Source organism: Mustela nivalis, assembly GCF_964662115.1.
Source record: "Mustela nivalis genome assembly, chromosome: 5".
NCBI lineage: Eukaryota > Metazoa > Chordata > Mammalia > Carnivora > Mustelidae > Mustela > Mustela nivalis.
Window position 1 is genome coordinate 117873105 of NC_139024.1, and position 26996 is coordinate 117900100.

At 47.7% G+C, this 26996-nt stretch overlaps 2 protein-coding genes across 14 annotated transcripts in view; one reads left to right on the forward strand and one right to left on the reverse strand.

The window, feature by feature from the left end:
• Positions 1-1770: 1770 nt before the first annotated feature.
• KIFC1 (kinesin family member C1) lies at positions 1771-15042 on the reverse strand. Of its 12 annotated transcripts, none has more exons than XM_082732492.1 (11): positions 14720-15042; positions 9832-9969; positions 9645-9744; positions 8638-8691; positions 8470-8520; positions 7867-8264; positions 6429-7208; positions 5466-5756; positions 5291-5364; positions 5088-5163; positions 1771-1957 (listed from the first exon to the last, which is right to left on the reverse strand). In XM_082732492.1, exons 2-11 carry the CDS (start codon positions 9856-9858, stop codon positions 1913-1915), a joined length of 1896 nt encoding a protein of 631 aa, XP_082588618.1. In that variant the 5' UTR covers positions 9859-9969; positions 14720-15042; the 3' UTR covers positions 1771-1912. The 12 variants fall into 12 exon arrangements, with proteins under 12 accessions (XP_082588618.1, XP_082588621.1, XP_082588620.1 ...); XM_082732495.1 differs by having other exon boundaries at positions 7867-8261; positions 9832-9972; positions 14720-15040; XM_082732494.1 differs by having other exon boundaries at positions 7867-8261; positions 14720-15018.
• Positions 14771-26996, forward strand: part of SMIM40 (small integral membrane protein 40) — a gene marked incomplete at its 5' end in the record, with an annotated part of 42590 nt that continues 30364 nt past the window's right edge. The window contains 2 exons of one of the 2 annotated variants that reach the window (XR_014312259.1): positions 14772-14858; positions 15601-16562. Of the gene's footprint in view, positions 14859-15600; positions 16563-26996 lie in introns of both variants that reach the window. The other variant, XR_014312258.1, reaches the window with a different exon arrangement.

Below are 26996 nucleotides of genomic sequence, written 5' to 3' on the forward strand. Positions count from 1 at the left end.
CTAGTTCTCTATAGTTTCCCAGCTTCCAGAGCTCCCCTGGGGTACTATATCCTGGCCTTGAGGTTTTGGAGAAATGATGGTTGCAGAAGCAAAGGTTACCATTCAGCTTCTACTGTCACCTTCTCCAGTTTGGAGGTATCATAATTGGGGTGCTCTGCTACCCAGAGATGCGTTTTGGAAGCTTTTCTGGAAATGTTTTCCAGAATAGAAACGGCTGCCTCCCTGGGCCCGCGTGTCTCATTCAGAACAATCATCCTGACGCCAGGTTATGTCAGGTCACCCTCAAATACGGGGCTCCCTGCCCCCGGGTTAGATAACTTCCCTGAGTGCCCCGGGAGGGGGGCGTGTCCCAGTCCCGGTCTCTACTCCCCATGACGGCGAGTCCGAGAGGGGACTTGAGTCTGCCCAGCGCTAACAGATGCCTTGGCGGCGAGGCTCTCCCGCCCGCGCCCTGCGCGCCGACCCCCGGCTCCCTGCACCCCCCCACCCCACGGGCGCCTCCCGCCGCCTCCTTACCAGTGACAGCTGGGGCCGCCGGGAGCCGGGCAGAGGCAGACGCGGGAGACCGAGGCGAACCCCCCGCGCGGGGAGGGCACGTCTGGGCGTCGGAGGGCGGGCAGGCAAGGGCCGGGGGGTCCCCAGGCCCAGCCCCTCCGTCCCGGCAGCTCTGGGGCGTATGACGCAGCAGCCAAAGCAGCGGCAGCGGCAGGAGGAGGCGGCGGGGGGAAGGAGGGGAGTGGAGGGGAGGGACAAACCGGCTCGGGGGGAGGGTGGTGGGAGGGGAGGACTGGGGGGAAGGAGGAGCCGGTGGGGGGGGCGGGCACCACCTCACCCCACCTCCCTCACCTCCAAAGGGCCTGGAGGGCGCCGAGCGAGTGGTGGCCTCTCCGTGTATGGGGCGGGTGGGAAGTCAAGGCCCAGAGGGAGAGGGAATCCCCGCAGCCCCTTCCTCGGAGGGAGACCCGCCCTCGGGGCAGGAGGGAATCCCCCCCCTTCCCGGCAGCCGGCCTCCAGCCTGGCCCCCGCCCCATGCCACATCCGTTAACTGCCCCCCCAACCTCCATGGTCACTCCAAGTCCCGCCCCCCGGCCCCAGTTCACGACCCCGCCCTCCATTCACCCTTCCCTCGCCCCCGCCTCGCCCTCCTCCCTCGAGTGCCCCGCCCTCCTCCTGCCTTTGCCCCCGGCCCCGCCCTCCCCGTGGCAAGTGCTCCCCCCACACCATGGCCGCGCTTCTGCGCACGCGTGACCCCTTCCGCGCGCGGCACCTGGGAAGATTGAGCCCCTCCTTTATGGGGCGGTGGCCGTTAGCGGTTGGTGCGAGCGAGTCAGCGGGCGTGCATCCCGCCCAGCGCTTCCAGAGCGGGTGCACCGGCCGGGAGAGCTAGCAGCGAGGCGGTAACGCCGCCGAGAGCCAGCCAATAGGCAGCGGGCGGGCTGGCCCCGGCGGTTCGAACGGGAAGGCAGGGAAAGGGCGGGAGGAAGAGCCGGCAGTTTGTGGGAGGGCGCGCCGGCCCCGCCCCTGGGCTCGGGTTCCCACCCTCCCACACCCACGAGAGGAGCGCTCCCGAGTGGGGCTGGGTGGCCTGCGGCACATCTCCTTGAGGAAGACAACTGGGGGGCGGGGGTGGTATGGGAGGCTTGGGCGAGATTCCAGGAGATGGCCTCATAGGGAGAAAAGGTGAAGCCCTTGCTCTGCAAAAAACAAATACTTGGCAGAGTAGATCCATAGTTTCCATTTTTACAGATATGGGCCATCGCTAATAAAACCTTTATTTAAAGAAAAAAAAACAACAAAAAACTGTTCTTTATTTGATAGACCCAGGTCACACAGAGCCCCTCCCCCCCCAACAAAGCATCCCTCAGCCGTCCCACCCCACCCCGAAACACACATGTAGGATCTGGATCTGTCTTCATTTCCTGTTGGCCTGGGCCGTACCAATAACACACTGGTTCACCTGCGGGCAGAGGGTTTAGACAGGATAAAAACGTTTTCTGAATAACCAAAATAACGGTTTTCTCCAAGATTGTCTCCCACTCCCAATATTGGGGCTGCCCTCAGAAAATACTGAAACAAGGGCTCTAAAGGCAGGTTCAGGCTGGTCTCAGGTAAGGTTAGGTCTATGCCCACTAACCACACCAGGTCTGGAGGAGGTGAAGAGGCCTGCTTGAGAAGGGATAGAAGTCACACACAGGAGCAGAGAGAGATGGAGTATCCATTACCGTAGCCCAGAGACCCCAGGCTCTCCCCCCACTTACCGGTGAATAAGTTAGACAAAACATGAATAACACTCATTTAAGAACTAAGTCTCCTTGGAACATAAATGATCCCAAGTCTAGGCAGGATATGTACAAGATCAATCTAGAAAAAAGACTACTGGGGGATGAATACCCAACTTTTGTAGCAACATGGACGGGACTGGAAGAGATTATGCTGAGTGAAATAAATCAAGCAGAGAGAGTCAATTATATGGTTTCACTTATTTGTGGAGCATAACAAATAGCATGGAGGACAAGGGGAGATGGAGAGGAGAAGGGAGTTGAGGGTAATTGGAAGGGGAAGTGAGCCATGAGAGACTATAGACTCTGAAAAACAATCTGAGGGTTTTGAAGGGGCGGGGGGTGGGAGGTTGGGGGAACTAGGTGGTGGGTATTAGAGAGGGCACGGATTGCATGGAGTACTGGGTGTGGTGCAAAAACAATGAATACTGTTACGCTGAAAAGAAATTAAAAAAAAAAAAAAGACTACTGAGTCCTGTCTAAAGGACACAGGAGCCAACCAAAAAGAGCTCCCACTGGCCAAAGATGGGGCAATTTGAGCATCAGAAAGAATAATGACTACAAAGGATATATATCAAATCCATAACATCTGTAAAGTAACAACCCCCAGATAAAAACTCACTTGGTCACCTTTGGAAGCTGCCAAAATACCAACTTCTAAGACTGAAAATTGATAAACAATCTAGCCTTTACCTTGCCTTTCCTATACAGACTGGATTTCAGAGTAACCAAATACACGGCAAGGGAAAGTTATTTATAAAAGAGACAAGACTAATAAATGTAAAGTTAGAGAAAATTAAGCTCCCTAATGAAATAATACATGTAGTTGTGATCATTGTTCTATAAAATCACTAAGTGAAATCACTAACTCAATAGGGAGTTTTCAAATGGTAACAAGCTGGTAACACCCAAATTGATTTTTATTTCATTAAATGTAAAACAATTGGATATTAGGTGCCTCCTGATACAATAGAAAGTATACAGTACTAAGTTTTCTTGTCAAGAAATAGAAGCCTGATTCTAATCTGATCAAGCCCTTAAATCGACTAGATAACAAAAAGTTTGGAAGAAGGAGGAAGCAACCAGCCAAAATCCAGAATATGGTATATTCTACAGGATAAATGACCCTATTTCTTCAACAAATAAATACCATAAAAGAGGTGAGATTATTACGGATTAAAAGAAATGTAAGACATTTCGACAAGATGAATGGGTGCCCCTTGCTTTGAGCCGGATTGGGACAAGCCTAATATATTCAAGACATTTCTGAGACAATCAGGAGAAATTTAATAACGCAATAACTTTAGGATACTAAAGAGTTTATGCTGTTGGCTGTTAATGATGTTGATATAATTGAACTTGCAAGATAGCCAGGGGAATCCTGATGAAAACAGAAGCCCAGGGCAAGGTACCAAGGGAACAGACTACTTCCTTGGCAGCAACAGATGCTCACTGCGGGGAAGTGTAGGTACAGCAGAAGGGCACACCTGACCAGAGATGCTGAATAAAGCCAGAACCCACCAAAGGGCTATACCCTCAAGAAAGGAGTAGTCAGAGAGAAAAATTATCCTCCAGAGACAGAGAGTAAAGAAACTGTAGTGGCAGAAGCATTAGTCTCCTAGAGAATTCAGGGCATGCCTTCCCTCCACTTAATGTTTAAGTGGGTTTTGGAGCCTGACTTCATACTACTTGGAATGCTCTGAAAAACATCTAAGTCTCTCTCTTTCTCTCTTTTTTAAGATTTTATTTATTTATTTGACAGAGAGAGAGAGAGCACAAGTAGAGGGAGAGGCAAGCACAGCTGTTGGAGAGGGAGAAGTAGACTCCCCGAGGAACAGGGAGCCCAGTGCAGGGTTCAATCCCAGGACCCTGGGATCATGACCCGAGCCAAAGGCAGACGCTTAAGCAACTGAGCCACCCATGTGCCCCTCTCTCTTTTTTTGAGAGAGAGACTGTGTGCATGCACAGGGCAGGGGGGCAGAGGGGGAGGGACAGAATCTTAAGTGGGCTCCATGCAACATGGGGCTTGACCTCACAACACTGAGATCATGACCTGAATTGAAATTGAGAGATGGACACTGAACTGACTGAGCCACCCAGGAACCTGCAACTAAGTCTCTTCTGATCCAGCGATCCCACTGCTAAGAAGCTTTCCTACTTAGATGGAACTACACAAATACAAAATGACGTGTATGGACAAGGTTAGTTAACTTGGTCTTGTTTATAATAGAAAAAAGGGTGGAAACAATCCAAGTGTCCAGTAGAGGGAACTGGTGGATAAACTTTGGTGCAGCCACAGAGTGCAGTCCCAGGTTGACATAAAAATAATGGACGATCTCTGTGTGCTGGTGGGGAGTAATCTCAGGGCTGTCTTGTTAAGCAGAACACAGTACAGAACAACATACATATATGAAAAGAGAGAGAGAGATGGCTTCCGTATAAGGAGGAGGGAATAAGCACATGCATATTGTTTCTATTTGCAAGAAGAAACACCGAAAAAAAAGTAAAATGTTAAATGTTAAAAACGACTACCTCTACCAGGACTGGTGGGGGGAATGGGATGCACAGGGGTAGTGGTAAAACTTCATTTTTGACCTCTTTAACTACCTATTTTTAAAAATTAAAAAACCTCAAGACCCAATAGCTAAAAATGGATCTAGAGAGGTGGCGCCCCAGATGCCTGGCAATCCTTTCCAGATGAATGTGCCCTTGGCCTGAAGGGCTGAATGGGCTCCTAAAGGGTCAGAATAAAGACATCTACAACCACCCAGGTGTCCTAACGGTGCCTGGGCTTGGTGGTAACTGCACCTTGGAGGCAAAGCGTAGGGAGTTGAGGGACTCAGAGACGTTCTCTTCTAGGGGGGAAATGTTCACGAACATGAGCCTGTGGAGAGAGGAGAGGGGGCCAAACCCCAGCATCAGTGGCTGGGTGGACACTGTTGCCTCTTTCCCGCCCCTGACCCCAGCCTCGCAGTCTCCACCCAACTGCTCTGTCTGTCCCTTTCACTCACATCTTAGCACTGCCACCCAGAGAGTTCTGCAGTAGGTAGGTGAGCTTGCTGTTCCGGTAAGGAACGTGGGACTCCTAGAGGGTTGAGGGAGACAGGTGATTAGGATAGGACAGGGTTAGGCATGAGCAGTCTCAATTTACCCCAGGTCCTACCGGCCCCCCATCCCCATTCCCACCTTGTTACTCAAGGCCATGATGACCAGCCCCAGGGTGGATAGGCTGCTGTTAATGGCTTGTGTTTCCCGAAGGCGTTCCCGTTCCCCAGGGCCAAGGGCTAAGCCAGGGTCTAACCGCTCACTCCCAGCCAGGTCCACAAGGCTGAGGGGAGCCGCACACTGCAGGCCTCGTCCAGCATGCTCCCCAGAGATCTGTAGCTGGAACACACTGTGACTACGTGATGATCGCTCGTTTTGGGACGTGCGGGCCACTGCCCGGTTCTGGCGGGCCAGCTGGAGCAGGGCCTCCACCTGGGGATAGGAGCAGCAAGGGGCAAAAGCAAGCAGGGGGTCAGCATACAGCTATGTTGGTAGCAATGAACCAGAGTCAGCGCCTGCCCTCTTGAAGATTTCTTTCTAGCCAGTGAAGAGACAGAATGACGCAGTATAACATACCGCTATGGCTAAGAGTACTGAGGAGGGAGACAGAACAGTAAGGAGTGTGAAGGTAAGGTGAGGGTTGCAATTTTCGACAGGATGGCCAGGGACAGCTTCAGTGCCTTAAACTCTGAAGGCAGTGAGGGGGGCAAGCCATTGGAGGAGAGGAACATTCAGGCAAAGGCCCCAACAGGAGACTGTTGATGAGATGGCTGGGGAACAGCCAGGAGGCCAGCATAGCTAGAGTGAGCTGAGCAAGAGTAGCAGCAGGAAATGGGACCTGAGAGGCAGCCGGCAGGGGCCAGGAAGCCCTCAGCAGGGGCCAGGAAGCCCTTGGCAGGTGCGTCACTCCACCCCCTTGTTCCCTAAGGCAGACAGATTGACCTTACAGCCTACTGGCCAGAACTGATGTGTCGACCCACCTACAAGACCTACTCTTCGCCCACCCTTCCACTCTCTCCTGTCCCCTCCCCCTTCCACCTGTATCCTGGGCCACCCTGAACACTCCTCCCCACTTCTCCAGTCCCAGTGCCCTTTGGGGCTTACCTCTTTCTCACAGGAGACAGGAACATATCGGGCATTGGTGACAGTAAGTTCCTCACTCCCCGGCCCTGCCCGGCGAATCTCACACTCACTGCCCTGGCCCTTCCGGGTCCCCGTGGCCAGCAGGTCTCGGACAGTCTCATTGTAGATCTCTACGTAGCTTGCCACAAAGCTGTAGGTCCAGCCCTGGCCGCCCAGCTCCTGGGCCACGGAGAAAAGGTGCCGCAGGGCCCGAGGGATCAGGCCCTCCACCTGGGGGTCTCCCCCAGGCCCGCCCTCCATGGTGAAGGTCTTGCCACTGCCTGTCTGGCCGTAGGCAAAGATGCATACTGGGTAGCCATCCAGGGCTGACTGGACAAGCATGGCGATCTCCTCAAACACTTGGTCCTGCCCGCTCCCGGGTGGAAAAACCCGGTCAAAGGAGAAGTCGTGGCGGGTGGTGGGGGCTGGCGTCCCACTCAGGGTCCCACGACGCTCGTCAGACCGGGAGATGCTGAGGCGGGTTGGAGGATCCGAGGACCCACCGGGGCCAGAGGGAAACAGGAGGAAGCCCGGGGATGGGGTGGGCTCCCCCGGAAGGACAGGGCGCACCCGGCAGAACACACGGATATTGCCTTTGAGTTCCTGCAGCTGGTTGTGCAGTCGCCGGCGCTCCATCTCTAGCCCATGGAGACGTTCTCCTTGTGCCACCAGTAAGGTCGCCTGGGTGGCAGCCTCCTGTCGCAGAGATGCCACCTCCGCTTGGCTGCCCGACAGAGCCACTTCCGACGCCTGCAGCCTCCTCTGTCCAGAACGGAATGGACACAGAGGGTGAGACATAGCGAAGCATAAGGATAAGTAATGATGAGGCGGGGGGTGGAGCCAGGGTGGTCCCTGTCCCCAAGGACTTCACAGTCTGCTAGGGAAAGAGGTAAGAAAAGTAGGAATCATGGTACCAGATTAGGGAGTGTTACGGGATCCCCAAAAGGGTCACAGGGACAATGGTAGTTAAGCTGATGCCTAAGAGTATCAGAATAAACCAAAGAAAAGACGGAGAATAGGAAGAATTTTCCACAAAGAGGGACGTGCACTCGCACGTCCTGAAGAGAAGATTGAATCATTTGAGAAACTGCAAGTAATTCCATCTATTTGGTGTTCACCAAGTAGGCAAACAGACATGAGAAGAGGAAGAGAAAACACTGTGGGGGTTTCTGATCAGCAAACAAAGAGACAGAGGAGGAGATGAAGGACTAGGGGAGACACAGATGGGGAGGGGGCTTGCTACGAAAACAGTCAGGGTAGGAAGTGGGGCTGAAGGCAAAATATAGTCAGAGAAGTGGGCAGGGGTGGAGAAGGACAGAGGAATACTGCTGGAAAGAGGTGGCCAGGGACTCCAAGCCCAAAGTGACTTCAGGGTAACCCAGAAAGGAGAGTTGGCGTTTGGTGAGAAGGTGGCCCTTACCTCCTGCTCCTCCAGCCGGGCAGCCAGTCCCCTTCGCTCCTCCTGTAATCCCACTTGTTCTTTCTGGAGCTCTTGCACCAAGCCCTGCTGTGTGCCCAGCTGCTCTTCCAGCTCCAGGACACGGGCCCTGAGGTTCCCCAGCTCCTGCTGGCCCTGCTCAGCCTGGGCTTGCACCCTGGCCAACTCCCCTTCCAGTGTCCTGCACTCTGCCCCCAGGACCCTGGCCTGTTGCTGGGCCTCCTTGAGCTGGTCCTGCAATTGCTGGTTCTCCTGGTTCAGTGTCTGAGTCCTCTCCCGGCAGCACTTCAGCTCGGCATTTAGGTCACATAACTGACCCTTTAAGTCCCAGGCTGGACGTTTGGTGGGTTTCTTCCCTCCCAGCGTGGGAGGGGCAGCTGCTAAGATGGGCACAGAAAGGAAAAAGGTCAGGGAGGCCGTGGCTTTCCATCTCTCCTCCCTCCCAGCCTTTAAGGCCTCCACACCTGCTGCAACACCTCTTTGCCCTCCAGACAGGTAAGGACCCAAATGAATTTTTTTGGATGCTCACCACCTCCTCTCTTCCCTATCCCAGCTTCTCACCCAGTGGTTATGTTTAGCACCTACCTCCAGGCTTCTGGGCAGGAACGGCAGGGTCTGGTTTCTGTTTCTTCAACACTAGAGAATCGGGGAGTTAACTTAAGGAATCACAGCACCACTGTCCTTCTCCCTCCATCATCTCCCTTTACATATACCCCAGATCTCCCCTCAGCCCCAGCTCTGAAGAACTATTACCTGTGCCTATAGCTGTGGAACAGCGGGGTCCTGTCTTCTTGGGAACTTTGGGAGCTATTGGGAGATGGGAGAAGACAAAGTAGACAATCAGTCTCAGGGGGACATGAACTCTGGCTGGGCCAGGTGCAGAGAAGTTGCTTTTTTCTGAGGATTAGAAATAAGATAACTTCCCTCTTCCCTGAAGACTGGCCAGCTTCTGAAGATATCTTTCCCAGGGCAGATATTACTCGAGACACGAAGAAAGGGGCACCTGAGTGGCTCAGTCAGTTAAGCATCTGCCTTCAGCTCAGGTCATATTCCCAGGGTCCTGGGCTCCAGCCCCACATGGAGCTCTACATCGGGCTACCAGCTCAGAGGGAAACCTGCTTCTCTCTCTCCCTTTGCCCTTCCTGCCCCCCACTGCTGCTCACTCTTCTCTCACTCACACTCTCTGTCTCTCTCTCTCAAATACACAAACAAAATCTTAAAAAAAAAAAGGACACCAAGATAAGCAAAAAGAGCAGGGGGCAGAGCCATGTGTCAAGTGCATTACCATTTATATATATTAAAAAAATATTGGAGAACATGTCCAGATTTGCTTGAACGCCCACACAACGCCCTGGAAGGGATAGAACATCCACAGAATGCTCCTGGGGAGGGGAACTGAGTGGCTGGGGGACAGGGGTAGGAGGGAGACTTTCCACTGTGTAATGACTGTACTTTTGGAATTTGGAGGTGGGGGGTGTTGCAGAAGGAGAGGGAGAGTGAATCCCAAGGAGGCTCCACACCATAGTAAAGCCTGATTTGGGGTTCCATCTCATGATCCTAAGATCATGACTTGAGGCAAAATCAAGAGTCAGATGCTTAACCCACTGAGCTACCCAGGTACGCCTTGTGTCTTTGGAATTTTGAAACAAGTGAGACCTATGACCTATTCAAAATAAGCTAAAATTGGAAGACAAAAAATAAGAGATCTGAAGAGCACTGGACTTCTATGCCCTTGGTTTCTGCCAACTGCTAGAACCCACCTGTGGTCTGGCTTTGTGTCTGTGGCCTCACAGTGAGGGCTGGTGGTCTGGGGTGTGACATGGCAATTTTGGTCACTGTGTCCAGTCCTCGTGTCCTTTTCTGGAGACAGACAAGAATGGGGTCCATTTACTCTCCCTGATTGGGTTAGACACACACACACACAAAGCTTTTCCACACCCAGCTCACCTTCTCTGGCTCCAAGGCATCCTCCATCCGGTCAGGTCCCCTCTTAAACCTGGTTCCCGGGAGAGGCAGGCGAGAAGGAGCCTTGACCAGGGGCCTCTTCAGCTCTACGTTCCCCCTCACTTCCAACAAGGGGGACCTCTGCTGAGAAAAGAGAGACTCTTCAGACACACCCTAGAGTCCAACTGTCCCAAGAACTCCCTTCTTTGGTCCCCTAGCCTAATTCTCAACCACCAACAAGCACTGACTAAGGACCTCTTGTGCACAAACCGAGGCCAACAGATCATGTGCCAGTGAAAAGGCACAGAGAGAAGCGGGACATAATGCAAAAGTGGGAGAAAGCTCTAAGGAAAAAGTTGGACAGATGTTGGACTTCAGCTAACTTTAAGGGTAGTACTTATTTTTTTAAAAAATATTTATTTGACAGAGAGTGCATGTACATGAGAGAGGGAGAGTGGCAGACAGAGGGAGTGGGGGAAGCAGGCTCCCCGCTGAGGAAGGAGCCTAATACCAGGCTCAATCCCAGAACCCTGGGATCATAACAAAGGCAGACACTTAACTGACTGAGCCACTCAGGCACCCCAAGTGTAGTACTTAAACAAGCACAGAGATGGGGTGCCTGGGTGGCTCAGTCATTGAATGTCTGCCTTTAGCTCGGGTCATGATCCCAGGGTCCTGGGATTGAGTCCCTCCTTGGGCCCCCAGCTCAGCAGGAAGCCTGCTTCTCCCTCTCCCACTCCCCCTGCTTGTGTTTCCTCTCTCACTGTATCTGTCAAATAAATAAATAAAAACCTTAAATAAATACATAAACAAGCACAGAGAAATGGACACTTTTTTCAGATGGCAAAACCTCAAACACACACATGATATGGCTGGGAAACCAACAGGCTCTTTCAGCTACAATGGAGAATCATAACTAAGAGAGAGCGGATGACCCATAAGGCTAAAGACTAGATGGGAGGAGCAAGTAATATTTTACTTTTTTTTTTAAATTATTTTTAGAGAGGGAGAGAGAGAGAGTTTACACAGGTTCTACACCCAGTCCGAGCCCCATGTGGGGCTCAATCTCATGACCCTGAGATCATGACCTAAGCTGAAATCAAGAGTCTGATGCTCAACCGACTTAGCCACCCAGGCGCTTCAAGTGGGTAACATTTTAGAATTTGTTTTAAATGCTTCCTCTGTATCAACTTAATCCATACAGCAGCCCACTGAGGAGGAGCTATTAGCCTCATTTTGCAGATGAGGGAAGGAAAGCACTGAGAGGTAGAATAGCTTGTCTAAGGTCATCAGTGAGTAAAAGGCAGAGCCACAGTTAGAATCCAGACAGTCTGGTTCTGGAGGCCATGTGTTTAACTGCTGGACTATATTGACCCATAGGACTTTGATGCCAGGCTAAGGGGGAGTTTAGGCTTTAGTCTCTTTTATGTGGAAAACCAGATAACGGTTTTTGATCAGGCACAGGAAAAATATACAAAAGAGCCTACTTATAAAAAATAATGAGTTGTAAGTAAGCTGACTTACATAGAGAAGACTAAGAAGCAGCATGACCCAGTATGGAGATCACCAAAGTGGAGGTGTGTGTCGGGGGTGGGGGAGGGCATTGGGAAAGACAGACCCGCTCCTACACCTCAATTTGGTGCCTGGAGATTATGTCCATTTCATGGCTACTCCTGTCTAGGGTGAACAACCATTCTAGATTGCACAGAACTAACGGGTTTCTGAGGACACAGAACTTCTCAGTGCTAAAACCATCTCTGATCCCACCATCAGGACAGCACTATGTAGATTGTTCAACTTCTGATCTTCACTATAGTTAACTTTTAATTCCAAGGCCAGTGTCTGGCTTACTTCATTCATTCAATATTTACTTAGTGCCCTGTTATGTGCCAGAAAATGATCTGGGTTGGGGAGTAATAGATGTGATCCCTGCCTCCAAAATACTCATGAAAAAATGCGGAAGAGAAGCATTTAAAGAGATTATTAAAACTTTACTGACAGCTACCATAAAAAGTGCCCGAAGGAGGGGTTGAGCACGTAGTTCAGAGGGGAGAGTGACAGAAAATACTTCTAAAAGGTCTTTTAAGGCAAAACCTTGAAGATGAGAAAGAGTTAACCAAGGAGCTTGGGCCAAGGAAGAACATTCCAGGCAGAAAGCAAGGAGGGATGCACGCAAGGAACGTCAAGTTGTTCAGTTTAGCTGACACATGGAGTATGCATGGGAAGTGGGGGGATGAAGGGAAGGGATTGTGGAAGTCAGCATGCCATGAAGAGTCTAGCGTTTACTGAAGGCAAGAGGGACCTTGATGATTTTTTCAGAATAGTAAGACTAGATTTATACCAAAATAGCAACATAAGGAATGAATGGAAGTAGATGAGGGGTATGACAGGCAGAAAGAATGTATCATTCCTTTCTTCCTTCATCCAACAAGGATTTGTTGCACTAAGATTTGTTGCAAGACTGCTCTGTACCAGACACTGTTCTAGAAGCTGGGGTGAGAGTAATGAACAAAATCCCTGCTCTCCCAGAAGTAAATTTATAGAGTATTCTTTCCAAACTAGAGTACCAGAAAATTAAGCTCTTCAAAAAATGATCCACTTTCTCAATTCTCCCAAAGATGTATACACCTCTTGCCATTCTAGAAGCATAAGAGAGAAGTTAATTCATTAGATATAAAAGATGCATAGAGCTTAATTTTCATGGAACTCAGCCGAGAGGGGCGGTTTTAGGAGCTTGAGGGCTAAGTAAAAATCCATTTGAGAGAGGGCTGGATTACTGGAAACCAAGTATTGATCTAACTAGGAGCTGGCCTGGTGAGGTGGTGAGGAGAGGTAGAGGGCAGGCAGTGAGGGAGATGGAGGAGTCCAGGCTGATTCCAATGATGCCTGCCACATTTCCAACAACCAAGAGAACAGGAAGAAGGGCTGGTTTTTCTTTTTTTTTTTTAATTTATTTGGGGCTCCTAGATGGCTCAGTCAGTTGAGCATCTGCCTTCGGCTGGGGTCACAATCCCGGAGTCTTGGGATCGAGCCCCACATTGGGCTCCTCCCTCCTCAACGAAAGCCTGCTTTTCTCTCTCTCCCTTTGCTGCTCTCTCCTACTTGTGTGCTGTCAAATAAGTAAATAAAATCTTAAAAAAAAAATTACTGGAGAGACAGAGAGTGCACTTGAGTAGGGGGAGGGGCAGAGGAAGAAAATCTTCAAGCAGACTCCCCACTGAGTGCAGAGCCCTACATGGGGTTTGATCTCATGACCCATGAGATCATGACCTGAGCGGAAACGAAGAGTGGGTCATTTAATGGATCGAGCCACCTAGGCACCCCTATTCTTATTTCCTAATTAAACTTTTCATTTAAAACTCATTGCAGATTCACATGAAGTTGTAAGAAACAACATGAAGAGATTCCAGATACCATGAGATATACTCAAGGATGTTTACAGTGCATCCCTATAGAGAAAATTCTGGAACAATTTGATGCCCTGGTGTTTTAAATTTTAGTTTATTGGTTTATTGTCTTTCCTTACATTAGATTGTGAGCATAAGAACATATCTGTTTTGTTCACAACTATATAACTAGTATAATGTCTGCTATATGGCATGACTCAATATGTTTTTAAAGGAATGAAACTAGAGTCCACCAGTGGGGGAACACTTAAACTGTGATATAGTCAGACCACAGGCTTCTATGCAAATAAAAAGGGAGGGGGAAAAAAAGGTGACATTATTTTTCCTGTTGCCTGCAGAAATATGCACCAAGAATAGAGTTATTTAACATGACACATTTCCCATCTCCCCACAGAATGGCAGCTTCTCATAGAATGGCATCTAGAGAGATGACAGGGATTAGTCTTGTTTATCGTTGCATCCCAAGTATCTACAACTGTGCCTGGCACACAGTAGGTACTCAGTAAACATGAGAAGGCTTCCATTATTTTACATGTTACAATCATACTGCTCTGCTCTTCAGCTGTCAGAATACAAAGAACATCTCTTCAGGTTGAAACTTGTTTTGGGTAAATCTGATAGTAAATAATAAACAGAGAATCCAGACAGGAGCCTTTTTCTGGCACCAAAAGTCAATACACTCTCGCTGTCACACATCTCTCTCCACTGGGGAGGGGAGGCTGCAGATGGTTGTGGGGCGCAGTAGGTCGCTGATAAGAGAAGAAACTAAGTCAAACCAGTCTCAGGGGGCAGAGATCTCTGTAAAACCTGGAGAAGGAGAGAGAATGAGGAGTCCTTCCGTTCAGATTATCCCAATCCCTCTATCCCTTCCAGCACTCCAAAGCGACAGCAAGGAGAGGGGACTGGAAAGATCCTCAGCGGGGATTTGGCCTCAGGTACCATTTCCCCAGCGGCAGATGGAATCTCAGATCTCTCCTTTCTCAATCACACACTGCAATCGTGGGTAGGAACCGAGAAGTAGGTAGGAGCCAGGCAGGCCTGAGAATCCGAAATGGGAAATCCTAGAGACATGAAAGTGTGGAAGGGTGTATGGGGCTCCCTGAAATGAGGGGAGGACGGGCTGTCATGCATTCCTACTTCCTGGGGCTGCTTCCCGCCCTCTCCGTCCGTCCTATCCACTGTGCGGGGACGCACGGACTTTCGCCCTCCAAACAGGCAGGACCAAGGCGGGCCGGGAGCCGAGGAGGCTCGTCAGCATCGGGGGCAGGAGACCCAACGCGGCTTCTACTCACCTGCGGCTCCATGTCCAGTTCCGTGCCACACACTCCAGGAGAGCACAATGGAAGAGGACACGGCGCCGGGGCTCCTGGCACCCGCGTTCTCTCACCTGCTCGCGACACAAAGCACGCGCGCTCCGGACTCCGGTGGCTATCCCGATGCCACACCCGCCACTTTTGAATTCCAACCGCCGCTACCCTTCTCACCTCCCTCCGCACGCAAGGGCCAATCGTCGCCGTCGCCACAGCCGAGGGCCAATCGCAGCGCCCTCCGCCTCCCGAGGCCACACCCGCCCAGGCGGGCTCCTTCTCCTTCCTGCTTCGCGGGCGTCGGGGCGACGAGCTGGTTAGTCACACTTCCGGCTCCGCTTCCACCTCCATCACCCTCCCCTCCTGTAGCAGTAGTCGCGCTGCACTTCCGCTCGGCTCCGAGCAGCCGCGCCTTGCGTCAAAAAAGTGCCTGGAACGCGCCGCACGACCGTAGCTGGTGTGGGGGCCGGAGCGCTAGAGGAAAGGAATCACGCGTGCGCAAACGGGGACGCGGTTCGGGGGCGGGACGCGACGAGCCCCGCCTAGCGACTGCATCCGGGAGCGCGCTTATTACTCTCGACTGGTTCGTCGTGATTGCGGTTGGTGGTGCGGAGCGTTTCCGCGGGTTTAAACTCCTGAGAAAGATCCCAGAAAGCGAGAGCAGGAGCCCTCCCGCGAATGTGAGAGTGGCCGCAGCTGCTCCTTCCCCAGTCATTTTGGCTTTTTTTTTTTTTTTTTTTTTTTTTTTTCCCACCAAACTTAGGGAGCTTAGTTACAGGCTGGTGCTCCTGGAAGCCCGGCAGTTGGGATTCGAGGCTCAGAGTTTTCTCTGCAGTCCCCCTTCATCACCCTACCTACTAGGTACCTGGGCTCTGATACTGGTGCTGGGGAGCTGACTTCGGGCCTTCGGAGCCTCGAACCCACCAATGGCATACGGCTTATATTTATGGAATATTTGATGTTTTTCAGGCTGTGTGCACGTGCATTATCTCTTAATAACTGCTAAATTCACTGAGCTCTTACTATGTGTCGAGTGTTCTGCATCTTTTTTTCTGCAGGCTGGACGAAGGAGGAAGGATTAGAAAGGTTTAGAAAGTAACAAGCACAAGGTCACACTGCTGCCTGGGAGTGGATCTAGGTTCCATTAGCTTCAAAATCCAAGCTGTAGGTTACCTCACACTACCTCTGACAATCTTAGTGTCAAAGACACCAAACCCTTACCTGTGAATAATTTGCAGGGAGGTTCTACTGCATTTGGTCGTCGGAGTTTCCAACCAACCTGCAGATGAGATGGGATTTTATGGATGAGACTAAAAGGCAGGGGGGAATCTGTCTTGGTGCATTTTTGGAGATTGACAGAACTGGAATTTAAGCCACATATCTTCTACTCCAGTGCTTGGATTGAAACCTGCTTGTGGAAGGAGCAGACTGTGGGGAGACACAGTGTCTGAAAACCAGGTGGTCATCCCCCAACCTTTGATAGATTGGGAAACCTACAAAAAGTTGGAGCTTGAAAATAAGAGAGAGAGAGAGAGAAGAGGAGTGAGGGAGGAAACAAGAAGACCAACAACTTCTGGGATGGGCGAAGAGGGAGAACTGAGAAGAAATACAGCAAAAGACATTTCTCAGAGTTATAATGAAATATTAGACTAGGAGAAATATGGACCCATTAGTACATTAAAGGGGAAACAGTTTACTCATGTCAATTGATGCATTAAAAACTACTCAAAATACTCAATATCTGCTGATGATAAAGAACATCTCATAAACTGATAAAGGACATCCTCAAAAATCCTACAGCACACATCATAATAATGGTGGAATGTTGAAAGCATTTCTCTTAATATGAGAAACAAGCCAAGACTGCTTGCTCTCAATAACCCTAGTCAATGCAAGGAGTTTAGCCAGCCCAACAAACAGCAGCAACAAATATATAAGCATTGGAAAACAAGAATATCAGTATTTGTGGATGATATAATTCTGTGGGTAGCAACCCGAAAAGAAAATCGAGATAAAGTTGGTAAGTGAATTTAGCAAGGTTGCTGAGTATAAAATCAAAATAGCAAAAAAATCAGTATACGAAATCTATTGCATTTCTAGCATCAGCAACCATCAGCAAGTGTAACTTTTAAAAAATATTTGCCATTTGGGGCGCCTGGGTGGCTCAGTGGGTTAAAGCCTCTGCCTTCAACTCAGGTGATGATCTCAGGGTCCTGGGATCTAGCCCCATATCTGTCTGGCTCTCTGCTCAGCAAGGAGCCTACTTCCTCCTCTCTCTCTCTCTGCCTGTCTCTCTGCCTACTTGTGATCTATCTGTCAAATAGATAAAATCTTAAAAATATATATTTGCCATTTGAGGGGCACCTGGGTGGCTCAGTCAGTTAAGGGTGTGACTCTTGATTTCAGCTCAGGTCATGATCTCAGGGTTGTGAGGACTAGCCCTGCATTCAATGGGGAGTCTTTTTGAAAGCTTCTCTCTCCCTCTCTGCCCCACTCCCCACACACATGCCTTCTTAATCTATCAAACAAACAAATAAATAAATATTTAAAAATAGCTTGCCATTTGGTAGCATGAACATATACATATATGAAGTCAAGGTGTACACTTGATCTGTGCACTTTGTTATGTTGTGATAAACATTTTAATAAAAATATACCATTTGCCATAGCAACAAAAATATAAAGTACTTGAGAATAAATTTAACAATAGGTATGCAGGCCTTTATGGATAAAATGATAAGCTTTTTGAACGATATTAACAAAAATCTAAATTAATAGAAAGCCATACTATGTCCTTACACAGAAAGACTTGACACTATAAACATGTCAGTTCTCTCCACCATCTTGGTGTTGGGCCAAAGGGGACAATGAGAGTTCTCCATGCCTAGTCCTTGTAGAGTCTCACCCATGTGCTCATGGCGGCAGCAGGCTGAGTGGGACCGCCCGCCCTTGGTGTTCCTTCACTCCTCAGATTTTCTCCTGCAAGCTGAAGAGGATTTTTTAGCTTGGAAATCACATTCCTGAAACCTTCATCCCTTCCTCCTCCCGCTTCTCTTTCTGGCTTGTCTGGCAGGTTCCTTCTTTCTTGCACAGCCCTTTGTAAACCTCTCCACAGACTTCAAGGTGTACAGTAAAGTTATCTGGATTTTCTGAAAGATGTCCACCCTTTACCCCCTATCCTACGCCAGCAAATTTTCATGTTCACTCTCCTGGAAGGTGTATTACTTAGGCCTTAACCCTTGCAGGTATTCTGCCTCTGTTACTGTCGCCCACAGCATTGGTTGTCACTACCTTGATCCTCAGACCCCTTGGTCTCAGAGTAGGGTGACAACTGGACGATTCCGTGACTGTGCACTGATTTGTACACTTTAAAGGTGAATTTCATTTCTTAAAACTATTATGAAAAGCTTTAATCAGTCCTTCAGTTTTCAAGTACAATTCATTCAACATTTCTGAAGTGCCCACTCTTGGCATGTACTGTGCTAGGCTTTGATGACGACAAACATAATCTTTTTCTTCTCAGAGCTTCCAGTTTGGGAGTGAAGGGATAACAGACAATAAAATATTACTATATGGTAAAAGGAAGACAAGTGCTGTCAGGTCACCTTTCTCAGAAATGAGGACCTGAGGAGAGATTTCCAGAGGAAGAGCTCCTCTCGGCTATGAGCAGCGAGATAAGTAAGCAAGTGGAAAGAGCAGCTTCCATCCTGACGGAAGTGGAGATGTGACAGGCCAGGAACTGAGGTCCCAAAGGATAGGTCTAGTTCTGTGGGTCTGAGGGGACCCAGCCAGAGGTGGTTGATTTCCCCTAACATTGTTCTCCCTTTATCCCAGGGTGTTATTTTGTAGTATATCCAAGGCATGGATAGCTACCAGTCCTCTGAGGGGAAACCCACTCATTTCCACGGGAAGTCATGGGGAAGAGTTGGTTTTGTGGCCTATTCTGGAGAGGAAGACCTCCAGTTTTTCCCCGAGAATTCCAGCACTGTGGTGACTGTAGGGGAAAGGGTGCCAAGGAGCTCTCCAGGGGCCCTTACACACTCACCTCCCGAAAACACAGAGGAGGAGGAGCCCTATTCTAGATCACTTGCCCCAAATCGACAAATGATAATTACGGGTCTTTCTTCAGGCACCGAGATTTGAGTAGCCCATGGTAGAAGAATGTAACTATCATTAGGTCTGAGGTGCACTATCTGCCTTTTGTCCTCCAGGGAAAGAAGTATTTGGAGTGGGAGAAAAAAACCCATATTGTCTGGGTTGAGCAGGAAGTGAAGACCAGGCAATTCAAAGTGTGCCAGGGCAGGGGGAACATTTTTACATTGAACCATACAAATACCTTACACAATAAGATAACGAAAAGAAAATAAGAAAAATGAAATATGTTTCCTTGTCAAATTGGTACCCCCAATACCTTAGTGCTAGGAACTTCTTTCCTAGAAGTTTAGGAAACTCAAAAGCATCAATGCCTCATAAAGTAACGTTCCAATTTAAGAATTTAAGGAAATAATCAGAAATGTGTACAAAAACTTAGAAAAGTAAAGTGCTGCAAACAACCAAAATTTCTACCAGTGGATGATTATTATTTTTTTAATTTTTAAAATTTAATTTTAGGGTGCCTGGGTGGCTCAGTGCGTTAAGCCTCTGCCTTCAGCTCAGGTCATGATTCCAGAGTCCTAGGATCTGGCTCTCTGCTCAGCAGGGAACCTGCTCCCTCATTGCCCACCGCCCCCCCCCCCCGTCTCTCTGCCTACTTGTGATCTCTCTGTCAAATAAATAAAATCTTTATAAATAAATACATTTTTATTTTATTTTATTTTTAAAGATTTTATTTATCAGAAAGGAAGAGAGAGAAAGAGCTCACACAAGGAGAGTAGCAGGCAGAGAGAGATGTGGGCTTCCTGCCAAGCAAGGAGCCCGATGTGACACTCGGTCCCAGGACCCTGGGATTATGACCTGAGCTGAAGTCAGACACTTAATCGACAGAGCCACCCAGGCATCCCCCCCCCCCTTTTTTTTTTATTTTAAATATGCTCCATACCCAATGTGGGGCTTGAAGTCGCAAACCTGAGATCGAGAGTTGCATGCTCTACCGAGCCAGCCAGGCGTCCCTTCCTCAGGTGATGATTATTAAATAGAAGATGACAAAACTATATGACCTGATGCAAATTTAGTTTACATATAATTCTAATACCATGTATATATTACATACAGTACACGTATTGGGGCAGTGCATCTTCTGTGTCCTGTTACCAGTGATTCAGCCTGGAGCCCAAACTGACATAGCCCCAACCTCAGGGAACTTAGAGCCAATTAAAGAGATGGACCTGGGCGCCTGGGTGGCTCAGTGGGTTAAGCCTCTGCCTTTGGCTCAGGTCATGATCTCAGGGTCCTGGGATCGAGTCCCGCATCGGGCTCTCTGCTCAGCAGGGAGCCTGCTTCCCTCTCTCTCTCTCTCTCTGCCTGCCTCTCCATCTACTTGTGATTTCTCTCTGTCAAATAAATAAATAAAATCTTTAAAAAAAAAAAAAAGAGATGGACCTTTTTTTTTTTTTTTTTAAGATTTTATTTATTTATTTGATAGAGAGATCACAAGCAGGCAGAGAGGCAGTCGGGAGTGGGGGCGGGGAAGCAGGCTCCCCACTGAGCAGAGAGCCAGATGATTTCATTTCCTGAGATCATGAAATCGGCAAGGTCCCAGGACCCTGAGATCATGACCTGAGCTGAGGGCAGAGACTTAACCCCCTGAGCCACCCAGGCGTCCCTAAAGAGATGGACCTTAAACACAGGGCCATATCATTAGAAGACTCCACAGTAACAGGCATAAAAATAAATTATGTTTTAAAAGACCGTAATTCAACTTTAGTTCAAATCAGTTACAAGTGACAGTGATGTCTAATGGAAAATGTTACAAGAAAAGAACTTCAGTGACCTGAGATCTTTCAGTGTAGCTTGGGTACACGTACAAGCAAAGCTATAGGTATAGACAGTAGGAGTCAAGGTGGACTCCAGATTACAACAGACCAACATCTGGCCAAGGGGAAGACGCTTTTTCAAAATCAGTTTTAGGTAGGCTCTGTCTCTAGCCAAAGAGTAACTGCTATTTCTTTTTTTGTTTGTTTCCATTTCATTTTAAAACGTGGGATAAATGTGGAATTTAAGAAACAAAACAGAGACTCATAGGGGAAGGGAGGGGAAAATAAAATAAGATGAAATCAGTGAGGGAGACAAACTGAGGAAACAAACAGAGTTGCTGGAGGAGCAGTGGATGAGGGCAATGGGGTAACTGGGGGATGGGCACTGGGTATTAAACACAACCGAGGGGTGCCTGGGTGGCTCAGTAGGTTAAAGCCTCTGCCTTTGGCTCAGGTCATGAGATCGAGCCCCGCATCAGGCTCTTTGCTTGACAGGAAGCCTGCTTCCTCCTCTCTCTCTGCCTGCCTCTCTGCCTACTTGTGATCTCTCTCTGTCAAATAAATAAATCTTTAAAAAATAAATAAACACAACTGAATAACAACACTACTTCTGAAACTAATGATATATTGTATGTTAATTGAATTTAAATAAACTGAATTTAAATTAAATTGAATTAAATAGTAAATTAATAGTAAATAAAATAAAATAGTAAATAAATAAATAAAAGTGAGATAAAATCAGGTAGCCTCTGTGATAGGCAGCTTTTACCTCCAGAAATTATAACCTAAAATTTAAGGCTTTTTTCATTATAGAAAATTGCATTTGTCAGACCATTTGTTATAGCAAATTGTGTTTGTTCACTTCAAGTTAAAATTATATTTTGTTATATTTGCACATCAACCTTATATTGATAGCTCCGTCTGAGACCTTGCCGATTTCATTATAGTTAATCACATCTACATATTATCTTGCCAAGTTAAATTCCAAATCTACAGTTTCCCTCCTTGTGAGTTATTCAAGTTAAAAAAAAAAAAAAAGGTATTATAGCACAGTTGCTTTCAAAAAACATATCACTGCAGAGCTCATGGGTGGAATGGGTTAAGCATCTGCTTTGGGCTCTGGTCATGATCCCAGGATCCTGAGATCGAGTCCCACATCAGACTCCCTGCTCAGTGGGCAGCCTGCTTCTCCCTCTCCCTGCTCTCTCACACTCACTCTCTCTCAAATAAATAAATTAAATTAAAAACACATCACTGCTTCTGGATTCTCCACAAAGGAGAGCATTTAGGATGCAAAGTACATGAAGAAGTCTATCCACTGGTATATACACTACATTCAAAATTGTGTTTGGAGAAAAGAGGATGCGTAAGAAAAAGAGTAGGGAAAAATAATCAAAAAGCAAAACTTTTCACTATTTTCAAATGTCATGTGACATGGTTATGATACCTAGTTTCCCTGAGATGGAGGATTAAATCTCACTCCGCCCCATCTCACCTCACCCCATCTCAACATCCGTTGAGATGTTTTTGAGGACACAAAGATTGGATGGGGAACATTGGAAAATTCCTCTTGGCATTGTTCTACCCAAAGACTAATAGAGATTTTTAGTCCATGTGGTAATTATTTCCCCAGTGACTTTCCAGTTCTCAGAGAGATAAGAGAGCTCCTGACATTAACTACAACAGACGACTGGATGCTCTTTTGCCATCTCTTCTTCTCCCTGCTCTTCCAGACTATCCGAATACAGATAATCACACAGATTCGGATAGCAGGGGAAGCAAGATGGGGGATGAGAACGCCCACGTGACACTGGACGTGAGGGCACTTTCAAAGGCCAGGAACCATCTAGGCTCCATCTCAAACTGCTACAAGAATGTTCTTTTCCACCATGTGTCCAGGTCACAAAATTCCACTACTACTTGCTCACTGAATGAATGTCCTACAGAGTTTCTTATAAATTTTCATATCCAGACTGGGAAATAACTGGTCATGAAAGTAGGGTAGAGATTGGGCTAGAAGAAGGAAATGTGTCTTTCTATATTTTAGTATCATTTCTTTGATGGGAAATGAAAGGTGTTAAGTAAAAAGGGGGTTAATGTATATGATTCCTGTCTTGAGAGCGAAAGAGTAAGGTCAATTATCCCTCTGAAAAGCAATGTCAAAAATCCAGGGAAAACACACGCTTTAAAACAGATCTAAGAAACCATCTTCCCTTCTTTGGTCAGTGCTCCTCAGAAAAAAAATTAGTCATAAAGGGAAAAAAAAAAGTGTTACTACACTTAATAAGGTCTTGCTTCATTTTTTTTTTCAAGATTTTATTTATTGGGACACCTGGGTGGCTCAGTTGGTTAAGCAGCTGCCTTCGGCTCAGGTCATGATCCCAGCGTCCTGGGATCGAGTCCCACATCGGGCTCCTTGCTCAGCAGGGAGCCTGCTTCTCCTTCTGCCTCTGCCTGCTATTCTGTCTGCCTGTGTTCGCTCTCTCCCCCTCTCTCTGATAAAGAAATAAAATCTTAAAAAAAAAAAAAGATTTTATTTATTTATTTGACAGAGAGAGATCACAAGTAGGCAGAGAGAGAGGAAGGGAAGCAGGCTCCCTGCTGAGCAGAGAGCCCGATGCGGGACTCGATCCCAGGACCCTGAGATCATGACCTGAGCCGAAGGCAGCGGCTTAACCCACTGAGCCACTCAGGCGCCCGCTTCATTTTTTTTTTTTATATTTTATTTATTTGACAGAGAGAAATCACAACTAGGCAGAGGCAGGCAGAGAGAGAAGGAAGCAGGCTCCCCGCTGAGCAGAGAGCCCGATGCGGGGCTCGATCCCAGGACCCTGAGATCATGACCTGAGCTGAAGGCAGAGGCTTCAACCCACTGAGCCACCCAGGCGCCCCTCTTGCTTCATTTTTATGCAGGATGCAAATTCAGTGTAAGAAGCACTCTGATCAGGGGCGCCCTGGTGGCTCAGTGGGTTAAAGCCTCTGCCTTCAGCTCAGGTTATGATCCCAGGATCCTGGGACCGCCCCGCATCTGGCTCTCTGCTCATCGGGGAGCCTGCTTCCTCCATCTCTCTCTGCCTGCCTTTCTGTCTACTTGTGATCTCTGTCTGTCAAATAAATAAATAAAATTGTAAAAAAAAAAAAAAAAAAGCGCACTCTGATCAGTAGCTTTTTCTTCAGAAAGGCGGCAGTTAGTGGCTTCCCTGCCCCTGGAATTTGAAATGTATTACCTGGTCAACTTGGGCCTGGGTGATGCCAAGAACAACATCCAAGGGGCCAGAAGTTGGAAAACAACACACTTACGTGTATGTAGAAGCCTATACCTCAGTCCTGACAGTAGGGAAGAAAGCCCTGGAAGAGTCTTATGAAAAAAAATTGATTCTTGCTCATAAAGAAGAAGTGGAACAAGAAGCAGATAATATTCTGAAGGATGCTGATATCAATGGTGTTGCCTTCCTTGTGATTGATGACCCATTTGGGGCTACAACATACAGGGATCTTATTCTGAGAGCAACGAAACTGGGAATCTCTTATGGAGTTATTCAAAATGATTCCATAATAAATGCTATAGGCTGCTGTGGTTTACAGTTGTGTAAATTTGGAGAGATAGTTTCTGTTGGTTTTTTGGGCACTCGGAGACCAGAAAGCTTCTTTGACAAAGTGAAGAAAGGACAGAACAGCCCGCACACCCTGTCCCGGATATAGAAGTAAAGGAGCAGTCTTCGGAAAATCTCATCGAAGGAAGTAAGACCTCTGAACCTTCTTGGTATGTGAATGAAAATCAAGCAGCGCAGCAACTTCTGGAGATTGTTTGGAATCAAAGAATATGAGGAGAAGAATCAGTAGTTACCAAGGAGACGGGTGTTAGCTTAGCCAGGACCAGAAAATTGCAGCCAGCACTTGCAGCAAACGCATGCTATGGACTTGGGAGGACCATCAAATGCCTTAATTATCACAGGAAACAACATGCATCTGCTAGAGATGGAGATGGCTCAGGCGGTTTTCCATTCTAGCAAAATAGCTCAGAATCCCGAAGCCTTGATGGACTTTACATCCTAAACAATACATTCTGTATTGTTAGATAATTAATTTCAGTCCTATGCCTCTACACGTGTTCATACAACAAACTGAACAGTTCTTTCGACTTATCTAATAAATGTAAAATAAGAGACCAAGAAGATAGCTATTGACTCAGCAATTAAAACACAAAAAAGAAGTCTTTGTTGGGGGCCAGCTGTGGCACAGAGCCAGGGGCACAGCTGTGCTCATGACTCAAAGCACTGGGCACACAGCAGAGACAGGAAAGACACAGTCCCTGCCTTTTTTTTGGTTTTAAGATTTTATTTATTTATTAGAGAGACAGTGTGGGGGGGAGGTGTGAGCATGAGCAGGGGCAAGGGCAGAGGGAGAGGAGAGCCCAACTTGGGGCTTGATCCCAGGACCCCCGGATCATGACCAGAGCTGAAGGCAGACACTTAACTGATTGAGCCACCCTGGCACGCTAGTCCCTGCCCTTTTGGAAGTTCTCACCCACTGAGAAGTGCGGTAGATGAGCAGGTAGAGAGGCAACGACCAGAACTTAGAGATCACAGATGTGACATCCTCAGCACAACAGGTACAGTAGTGAGCATTCTCTTCCCTCAGGAGGCCAGAATCTGGAAAGCAGTAAGTGCAATGTAAAAATGTATTCACTTTGAGATTTCTATTTAGCTCTTTGAAGTTGTCCAAATCTAATTAGTGAGCCCTTTGTTAATTAAAAAAAAGGCTTCCGTTCTTCAAAGAAAAATTCATATCTGGTCTTCTATTTTCTTTTTTAAGACTTACTTTCAAGGGTGCCTGTGTGGCTCAGTGGGTTAAGCCTCTGCCTTCGGCTCAGGTCATGATCTCAGGGTCCTGGGACTGAGGCCTGCATTGGGCTCTCTGCTCAGCAAGGAGCCTGCTTCTCCTCTCTGTCTCTGCCTGCCTCTCTGCCTACTTGTGTCCTCTCTCTCTGCCAAATAAATAAATAAAATCTTTTTTAAAAAATAAAGAAATGGGGACACCTGGGTGGCTCAGTTGGTTAAGCAGCTGCCTTCGGCTCAGGTCATGATCCCAGCGTCCTGGGATCGAGTCCCACATCCGGCTCCTTGCTCAGCAGGGAGCCTGCTTCTCCCTCAGCCTCTGCCTGCCATTCTGTCTGCCTGTGCTGGCTCTCTCTCCCTCTCTCTCTGAAGAATAAATAAAATCTTTAAAAAATAATAATAAATAAAAAAATAAACTTGAAGTTAAAAAAAAAAAAAAAAAGACATTACTTTCAAGTAATCTTTACACCCAACCTGGGGCTTGAACTCACAACCCCGACATCAAGTGGTGCTAGCTCTACTAACTGAGCCAGTCAGGTGCCCATTATATTTTCTTTATAAAGGAGACCTTTCTTTCTTTTAAAGTTTTATTTATTTATTTGTTTATTTACTTCAGAGAGAGAGACAGCACACACAAACGGGGTGAGGGGCAGAGGGAGAAGCTCCCGGGCAGGGAGCCCGGCATGGGGCTTGACATGGAACTCCAGGATCATGACCTGAACTGAAGGCAGACACTTAACTGAGCCACCCAGACACCCCTAAGACGGCCTTAAAGAAGTGCCTAGCTGGCTCAGTTAGTAGATTAAGTGACTCTTGATCTTGGGATTGTGAATTCAAGCCCCAGGTTGGGTGTAGAGACTACTTAAAAATAAAACCTTAAAAAAAGAGAAGGCCTTACATATGTTTTTCTGTCACCATGGCTTAAATGGTCCAGTGTGCTGCTCATTATGTCCACATGGCCAGATTCCTCCAGGGCAAATCCAGCTACAAAGCTTCCTAAAATTCCTCAAACCTGCGGGGTGCCTAGGTTACTCAGTCAAGTCTCTGCCTTTGGCTCAGGTCATGATCTCAGAGTCCTGGGGTGAGGGAGCCCCATGTCAGGCTCCCTGCTCGGCGGGGAGTCCACTTCTCCCTCTCCCCCACCACCCTGCTTCTGCTCTCTCTCTCTCTCTCTCTCCATCTCGTGCTCTCTCTCTTTCTCTCAAATAAATAAAAAAAATCTTAAAAAGAAAAGAGGGTCCCTGTTGCCCCATAGAGTCACCAACATTTGTTATTAGCAGACTCATCTTTGCTGATTTGATGGATGTAAAATGTTATCTCATTGTTATTTTAATTGACAGTTTTTGTTTCTTCTTTGAGTTATCTTTCATACTATTTTCACTTTTTCTGTTGGGTTTATTGTCTTATATTGATTTGAGGAAGTTCTCCATAAATTCTTGATAGTAATTCTTCTTGGTTATATGCCTATGTATGATGTCTTCTATAATGTGCGTTTTATTACTACTTTAATTTTTGAAATAGCAGTATATTCACATGTATTTCAAAAGGCACACAAAGATAACCAGGGTTCTGGGGCGCCTGGGTGGCTCAGTGGGTTAAGCCGCTGCCTTCGGCTCAGGTCATGATCTCAGGGTCCTGGGATCGAGTCCCACATCGGGCTCTCTGCTCGGCAGAGAGCCTGCTTCCTTCCCTTTCTCTCTGCCT

Coding starts and splice junctions, on each gene's coding strand:
- KIFC1 (XM_082732486.1), bottom strand. Junction 8,521..8,637: donor TTCCACAGCTATAGGCACAG/GTAATAGTTCTT, acceptor CCGATTCTCTAG/TGTTGAAGAAACAGAAACCA. Junction 5,757..6,428: donor CTGTCTCCTGTGAGAAAGAG/GTAAGCCCCAAA, acceptor TCCTATCCCCAG/GTGGAGGCCCTGCTCCAGCT.